The sequence below is a fragment of the Sinocyclocheilus anshuiensis genome, unplaced genomic scaffold, assembly GCF_001515605.1.
Source record: "Sinocyclocheilus anshuiensis isolate Anshui unplaced genomic scaffold, SAMN03320099.WGS_v1.1 scaffold796, whole genome shotgun sequence".
Classification (NCBI taxonomy): domain Eukaryota; kingdom Metazoa; phylum Chordata; class Actinopteri; order Cypriniformes; family Cyprinidae; genus Sinocyclocheilus; species Sinocyclocheilus anshuiensis.
The window spans coordinates 211099-220230 of NW_015557105.1; the positions used below are offsets into that span (position 1 = coordinate 211099).

The following is a 9132-nucleotide window of genomic DNA, read 5'->3' on the forward strand; positions in this document are numbered from 1 at the left end:
GATGAGTAAACATGTTCATATTTAGTCTAGAACTACAGTAAGATCATGTTCACTGATGTTCTCTGCACTTACTCCCCATTTCTCTCAACACGAGGAAAGGAGAGCGGTCAGTAAATGCATGAGAAACAAAGTAACTGGCGTTACTTATGTGTAAAAGTAACTCAGATATTTCCTTCGAATTTCAAAAGTAATGTGTTACTTTACTAGTTACTTTAAAAAAGTAATCTGTTACTTGTAATTCGTAAGTTGGACATACGTAGGTATTATAATAGTTGTAATACAACTTCAAAAATAATTCTAACAGATTATTGGAGTCCATTTATTAAGAAAACACTTGTTTAGTCTTTTAAAATTTCATGTCACTTGGCTTTTTTATAATTATTTGTGAAATTGACTAGCAATTTATGAGTGAAAATTGTTTCAAAATAAATCTTACACCAAATTCTATTCTATCTAGGTTTGCTTTGGACAATAGCCGCAATGTAGTAAACCAACCCTGTTCACTTAAACGGAGAAAATCCATATTTGTCAAAAGTGTGAAAAATTGACCTCTGTGCATAAATGTTGTCTTTACTTTCCCCGCCGCAAACACAGTTATTACTGAATAAAAACAGCTTTCACGTTTACCACTGTATATAAAACATCAATATAAGGTTGAATCCTAACAAGCTACATTAACAAATACAAAGAGGGCTATTAATCGCCCACGGCTCTGCTCTCTGGAGCTCTGTGGGACGCAGACACCGCCCCTGGTTAACCAAACTTTCCAGCGGCCACACTGACTAAACCGCAGGCCTAGAGGACTGCAGCAGCTGTAGTGAACCCGTGATGCTGTGTGTAAAACTGTCCAACTGAGTTTAACTCTCCCAGAAGGCTCTCCTTTATCCTTCAATGGAGACTATTGCCGTGAAGTCTCCATTGAAACTTGTTTGTTCGAATAAAATCAGTATATGTTAAACGCCCCGTTGATCTGATATCTTGGAAGTGTTTGGGCTGCTTTAAATCGCAAGTTATAAAAACAACATCGAACCTCATTGACTTCCATTGTATGTACACAAAAGAAAAAAAAAACATGAGAATTTTTCAAAATATCTTCTTTTGTGTTCTAGAGAAAAATAAAGCTATACAGGTTTAGAACAGCGTGGTGTGTAAAGAAGATAATTTTGTTGAAAAAATGTAATTATGTAAAGCTGGACAAAGTAGATATTCTTAATCTTCTCATGGAATATATGGTAATTTCTATATATCATCTAACAGAACGTCACTTTCAAAAAAAAAGGTTCTATGTTGGAATATTTGATTCCACCCATATGACAAAAAATATATATTTTCAAATATATTTTTAAATATATTTAAAAGTGGAAAAAAGTGAAAGTACACCATAAAAAAAATAATATATATAGATATAAAGTGACGTGACATGTGGCCAAGTATGGTGACCCATACTCAGAATTAGTGCTCTGCATTTATCCCATCCAAAGTGCACACACACAGCAGTGAACACACACACACACACCATGAACACACACCCGGAGCAGTGGGCAGCCCGGGGAGCAGTTGGGGCTTCAAGGGCACCTCAGTCGTGGTATTGAAGGTGGGAGAGAGTGCTGTACATTCACTCCCCCCACCTACTTTGTAAGACAGAATTCAGAAAAATTACTCAAATTTCAGATTGTTTTAATTAACTAGTAGATATTTAAAACGAAATGATGCGAATGAGTGATCTTGTGCTGTATTCATCACTCAGCAGCGCCAACTAGTGCTGCATCAAACACACCACACACATCTACAAGCCTTTATTTCAAAATATAAAAATAGCAAATATAATTAATTAATCTTATAGTTGCAACGGTGGCATAAAATTGTTTGCATTTCGTCCTTAATGAGTTATTATAAATCATCTTAAAATAAACCAGCTGTACAATGTAAACAACATACTGTATGTTACAGAAACAGAACTTTAAATTCATCAGAGAGTGCATGTCTGTATAAGACCGTTTCTGCCACAGAAGAAAAACTAATTATAAAGGTAATTGCAACCTTGCTTTTTATCTCACAATTCTGACTTTTATTCTTGCAATTCTGAGTTTATATCGTACAGTTCTGATTTTTTTTTGTGATGTTTGCATATATATATATATATATATATATATTAGTTAGTGTTGGGGGAACATATACTGTATATACATACAGTGTTGGGGAAAGTTACTTTTAAAAGTAATGCATTACAATATTGCGTTACTCCCTAAAAAAGTAACTAATTACGTTACTTAGTTACTTTTTATGGAAAGTAATGCATTACTTTACTTTTGAGTTACTTTTTAAATCTGGGCAGGGCTTGCTTGTTTGTTTTTAATATAAAAAAGTATGTAAAAGCCCTTTCACAACAGAAGTGAAATGAATACGCCTCAGGCTGAAGGAAAAGTAAATTCACGTCTGTACAGTAGAGAGCGCCACTCAAATAGATTGCATGAAGAATATGACGCAGGAGAAGAAAGTTCAACACTATTCAGCAATAACAAAAATGAAACACAAATGCGTCATTTTTGCTTAGTATGGATGAATTGGATCATCGAAGGTCATTAGCAAAGACATTGGGTAGTAAAATGGGATTAAATACATAAATAATATTTGTCTTATTTAACATATTTAATTATTGCATGTTTGTATAATATTCTGAGTTTGCATTTGCCTGTTTTTATTCATTTTGAGGAACACTGAATCTGTTTTTGTGCAGGTGAGATGAGTAAACGTTCATATTTAGTCTAGAACTACAGTAAGATCATGTTCACTGATGTTCTCTGCACTTACTCCCCATTTCTCTCAACACGAGGAAAGGAGAGCGGTCAGTAAATGCATGAGAAACAAAGTAACTGGCGTTACTTATGTGTAAAAGTAACTCAGATATTTCCTTCGAATTTCAAAAGTAATGTGTTACTTTACTAGTTACTTTAAAAAAGTAATCTGATTATGTAACTTGCTTACACTGTTGACTGAAGCTTTCACTGCAGAAGAAATACAGACATAGAGGAAAAGGCAAGAAATATAGCACAATAATAAAATCATTAATAAAATAGTAATGAAAATATTTAAAAAAAAACACACAATAGACAGAATGGACAGGAATTATAATTAGAATGATTACTATTATTGTTGTTGTTTACAGTTAATTAAAACTATACTGTAATAATATGATACTGTAAAAAATATATATAAATAATATTTTTATAGTAATAATAACAATAATAATAATAATCAATGAAGAAATATTTTACGAATATATAACAATAATAATATACTGTAAAACAAAAAAATAGTATTTAATAAATAATAATAATAATAATAATAATAAATGAAGAAATATATTACATATGTAATAATACAATACTGTAAAATAAAAAAATATTATTTAATAATAATAATCAATGTAGAAATATATTATATTTACAATAATACTATACTATAAAATAAAATTTGTGTATTTAATAAGAAACATAATAACAACAATAATAATACATGAAGATATATTAGTAATATATAATAATACAATGCTGTAAAAAATAGAATATTTATTTAATAATAATTAATGAATATATATTACTAATATTCACCTGTAATAATAGTACAATACTGTAAAATAAAAATAATATTACTACTATATAACACCATTATACTGTAAAATAAAAATTGTATATTTAATATAATAATAATAAAATAAGAAACATATGACTAATATACAATAATACTATACTGTAAAATTAAAATATTGAGATTTAATAATAATAATAATCATCATCATCATCATCATCATCATCACAATTAATATAATACTATTCTATGAAATAAATATTGAGTATTTAATGATAATAATAATAATAATAATGCAGAAATATATTACTAATATATATTAATACTATACTGAAAAATAAAAATATTGAGATTTAATAATAATAATCATCATCATCACAATGAATATACTAATACTATTCTATGAAATAAAAATTGAGTATTTAATGATAATAATAATAATAATAATAATGCAAAATATATTACTAATATATATTAATACTATACTGTAAAATAAAAAAGGGATATTTAATATTAATAACAATAACAACAACTATTATGTTCATTATTGTTTTCTTTTTTTTTACACAGAACAACAGTAAAAATACAGATAAATATAATTATTTCTGTTGAATGAGTTCTTCTATAACTGATATTTCTGTCCATCTGTGTGAGTTACCGGCTCTGTCCAGCATCTCCTCCAGCTGCTGTCTGGTTTGTTGGCACTGCTGCCAGACACTGCTCCAGCGCTGCTGCTCCCGCTCGCTGTCCAGCTTCAGCACCATCTGGTTGAGTGAGCTGAAGTTCTCCAGAGAGAACTTTGTGGCCTCGCTGTGATAGTCCTGCAGGACCTGCAGCTCAGCCGGCGTCAAACAGAGCGCGTCTCCATCCAGCCTCAGCTGACAGAAATACTCCTGACAGTGCTCCATCCACTGCTTCGCCTGCGGGACACACAGTTCAACACATTATCAGAAGAGGCTTTTTTTAATTATTGCATCGGCCGATAAGTTCCTCTGTCTGGCTGATAAGTGTCATGGGGCTAGGCCTGGGCGATAAAACAGTATCGATATTTATCGACGGTACACCTTCTTCGATAACGATATAAAAAATGTTCGATATAGTGCACGTTATAGGCACGTGCTATGAGTGACGCAGACCGCACACACAAACACATGCTGAATTGAGTGCTGTGCCTGCCTGTGATGAGGAGATTGTGAATAAAAACATCAATATTAGTCGAATTTAAAATAAACATTTGCATTTGAATGCAAAAATAGTACAATCGAATGTTAGGTGTGCATCAGGGAGCGTCATCAGTGGCGCACGAGATGTGGTGATGATGTAAGTGACGTTGTTGCATTTTAATGTTTTGTTTGTCTAGCCCACGAGACGCGCAGTTGCTGTGTTATTCGTTCAAAATATTAGAGAAATATACTGTAGTAGCTCAATGCTTAGAAGATCTTGATAAGGTTAAAAACGAAACCAAGCCATTCACACAGAACGCATATTCAGCATATTTTTTAGACGGAAACATATGACTGCTGCACTCACGTCTCACACAAGAGATGTATAGAAAGTCATGCAAAATTAAAACAGTTTAAACTTTTAGAAAACACGTCACGAATTTGTGGAGGTTTGTTCCTTTTCGCTGCGTCTCATATGTTTTTAAATGCAGTCTGAGTGAATGGCACTTCAGCTCTTTGGATTAAGCAATGCATAAATACATGATGCTGTTTTGCTCATTATTGTTTATGCAATTTACGAAATTATATTTGATTTATATGAGTTAATTTAGACATAATGCACGTTTTTTTTATAGACAGTTATTTCCTTGCATTGACAATTTAATGCGCTGCATTATTTTGCTCATTGCGCCCTCCTGTGGCCTCGGGAGACAAGCCAAAAGCTTCCTTAAAACCTATTTAATCTGCATATAAAACATTAGAAATTAGATATTTGTTTAATTTTTATTGCGTGTTTGACTGTTTGTTTGTCCCAATAAATTGGGTTAATTTAAAAATACAGTGGTTAAATTTAAAAAAATGTTCTGTTGCTCTTTGTTTTAAAAAAAGGTTATAAAAAATGAAGCAAATCGATGCGTTTGTGTAAGTAAAATATCCATATTTAAAACTTTATAAACTAATCTCTAGCTTCGGCTAACAGGTGCATGCGTTCACGTAGGCCTGGGCGATAAAACGGTATCGATATTTATCGATGGTACACCTTCTTCGATAACGATATAACAAATGTTCGATATAGGCACGTGCTATGAGTGACGCAGACAGCACACACAAACACAAACACATGCTGAATTGAGTTCTGTGCCTGCCTGTGATGAGGAGATTGTGTATAAAGAATGAATATTAGTCAAATTTAAAATAAACATTTGCAATGTTACGTGTGCATGAGGAAGCGTCATCAGTGGTGCGGCGAGATGCGGTGATAATGATGTAAGTGACGTTGTTGCATTTTAATGTTTTGTTTGTCTAGCCCACGAGACGCGCAGTTGCTGTGTTATTCGTTCAAAATATTAGAGAAATATACTGTAGTAGCTCAATGCTTAGAAGATCTTGATAAGGTTAAAAACGAAACCAAGCCATTCACACAGAACGCATATTCAGCATATTTTTTAGACGGAAACATATGACTGCTGCACTCACGTCTCACACAAGAGATGTATAGAAAGTCATGCAAAATTAAAACAGTTTAAACTTTTAGAAAACACGTCACGAATTTGTGGAGGTTTGTTCCTTTTCGCTGCGTCTCATATGTTTTTAAATGCAGTCTGAGTGAATGGCACTTCAGCTCTTTGGATTAAGCAATGCATAAATACATGATGCTGTTTTGCTCATTATTGTTTATGCAATTTACGAAATTATATTTGATTTATATGAGTTAATTTAGACATAATGCACGTTTTTTTTATAGACAGTTATTTCCTTGCATTGACAATTTAATGCGCTGCATTATTTTGCTCATTGCGCCCTCCTGTGGCCTCGGGAGACAAGCCAAAAGCTTCCTTAAAACCTATTTAATCTGCATATAAAACATTAGAAATTAGATATTTGTTTAATTTTTAATTTGTGTTTGACTGTTAAAACAAAAAATATTTGTTGTTTGTCTCAATAAATTGGGTTAGTTTAAAAATACAGTGGTTAAATAAAAAAAAAAAAACAATTCTATCGCTCTTTGTTTTAAAAAAGGTTATAAATAATTTCAATCATTATCGATACTGAACGATATGAAACATTATATCGTTGATACATTTTTTTGCTATATATTGCCCAGCCCTACTTGGGGGACTTTTATTTTGATGGCGCTGAGAATTTTAGTACAATTACTAATTAGGATTTATTTTTACATTTTCAGTTTTCTTTCTTTATTTTTTAGTTTAATTTTCTTTTACATTTTTTGCTTTTGTCACTTTTATTTTTGTTTAATACTATTTATACCATTTAGGTTTTATTTATTTTTATTCCAGTTTTAGTTTATAGTTCCCAAGTATAAATTAGTGTTATTTTAGTATCACTGATATACTACTATAGGTTTTTAAGAATTCAAATTACATTTTATTTTAATATTTTCTGTTATCATTTTAATTTAAAATTAAATAATTATTATTTTATTTCAATTAATGTTTATTTTAAATAATTAATGTTTTTATGCTTTAGTTTTAGTTCATGAAAATAACTAAATTTGGTTTAAATCAGTTTTTTTTTAATCAAGTTCAAATTATTACTTTGTTTTTAATTAGAAAAGATTAATACAGATTAATTTTTAAATTATTCATTTCCGATTATTTAATAAATATTATGTAAAATAAATATACAATTAATTGAATCAGTTGGTGTGCTTGTGTTATCTTTCAGTTCAATATTACTCTATACTATATTAGTCAACCACTAATTATGATGACAATAATTGATATGATGCAGCTAACTAGTCATAAAGCAATCAAAACAGTCGTTACCGATTCGTAGAACTCGTAGAGGTTGAGCAGAACATCCAGCTCGTGTTTGCGAGTTTCGCTGCGCTGCAGGACGGAGCTGATGTGCTCTTTGACCTCCAAAAGAGCTGGACCTGCTTCAGCCTCCCTCGGTAACGCTGCGGCTTTCTTCTGCTGTTCCTACAGGAGCAACATCAACACCAAGTGAACTAGTTAGTCATTCATAGGACCACTAATCCAAAGTGACTTAAGACTCTTTAATATGATTCGCCTCAATGTTGCCCTACACTATTTTTTTTACTGTGGTTTTACGAAACTTTTCTATATTTTTTATATATAAAAAAAACGTTACAGTTACATAACAAACAACACATAACTAGAGAAAAAAGTTTGTCAAGACAAACTTTAGTTTGGCTTGAGAAACCCTAGCCTGAAAGTTTAAAGCAGTTGTAAAAGTCTGAAGTTTGAAAATTTAGATAGATTAGATAGATGTTGATAACATGTTTCCAGCATGATTAACATGTTTTTAACATGATTGGCCTGTTACTAGCATACTGCTGGCATGATTAGCATGTTGCTAGCATGATTAACAAGTAACTAACATGTTGTTAGCATTATTAGCATGCTACTAGCATGTTGCTAGCATGATTAACAAGTAACTAGCATGTCGTTAGCATGATTAGCAAGTTACTAGCATATCACTAGCATGTTTCTAGCATTATTAGCATGTTATTAGCATGTTGCTAGCATTATTAGCATGCTACTAGCATGTTGCTAGCATGATTAGCAAGTGACTAGCATTTTTCTTGCATGATTAACAAGTTACTAGCATGCTGCTAGCATGTTTCTAGCATGATTAGCATGTTACTACCATGTTGTTAGTATGTTTCTAACATGATTAGCATGTCGCTAGGACAGATAGATAGATAAGTAGCAGATCAGTAGGTATAATAAATAAGTAAATAAATAAAACAGAAAAAGTAATCGTTTAAAAAAGTAAAAATAAAATTAAAGGGGTGGTTCAGTGGGTTTTTTTCTAGGCTTGATTGTGTTTATGGAGTGCAGTCTAACATGTGTTAATGCTTCGTTTTTTAAAAACCACATTATTTTTCACATAATTTACCTTTATTCCACACCGCTCTGTCCCTTCTCTGAGAAACAGGCTGATAATTTCCTTCTTTTATGAAGCCCCTCCCTCAGAAATAGTTGATGGGCTCTGATTGGTTAGCTAGCCCAGTGTGTTGTGATTGGCTAAACTTCCTCTAGTGCACGTCTTAATGTCCCGCCCCGCACCTCGGCGGCATGTACTCCGGTTGTATTGTAAACAACTGCATCGTTAATATCGCTTATCAGTTTGAGCTCGATTGAGACGCAGAGGATATTAGTGAAGAGGATCGTGCAGAACCTGTGCAAGCACGGCTCTTAATGGTAGGCTATGTTTTTGTTTGTTGTTGTCTCATACTTTTAGATACGCTGTTGTTTGTACATGCTACTGCTTCTGTTAGCTTTTAATATACAGTTTTATCCTGATTAAAGCTTTAATACAGTACGTCAACGGCACGCGCGTCCATGTTTAACGCTTCTCATAGCTATGTGAAAATAAGTGTATAATTGGAACA

General features: G+C 32.2%; 1 protein-coding gene across 1 annotated transcript in view; it reads right to left on the reverse strand.

The window, feature by feature from the left end:
- LOC107677642 (pleckstrin homology domain-containing family G member 4B-like) overlaps window positions 1-9132 on the reverse strand; it is a 52767-nt gene that overhangs the window by 8486 nt on the left and 35149 nt on the right. The window contains exons 13-15 of the mRNA XM_016472628.1: window positions 7538-7693; window positions 4247-4508; window positions 2986-3005 (exon numbers count right to left, since the gene is read on the reverse strand). Coding sequence (XP_016328114.1) covers window positions 2986-3005; window positions 4247-4508; window positions 7538-7693 — 438 coding nt within the window. The remainder of the gene's footprint in view (window positions 1-2985; window positions 3006-4246; window positions 4509-7537; window positions 7694-9132) is intronic.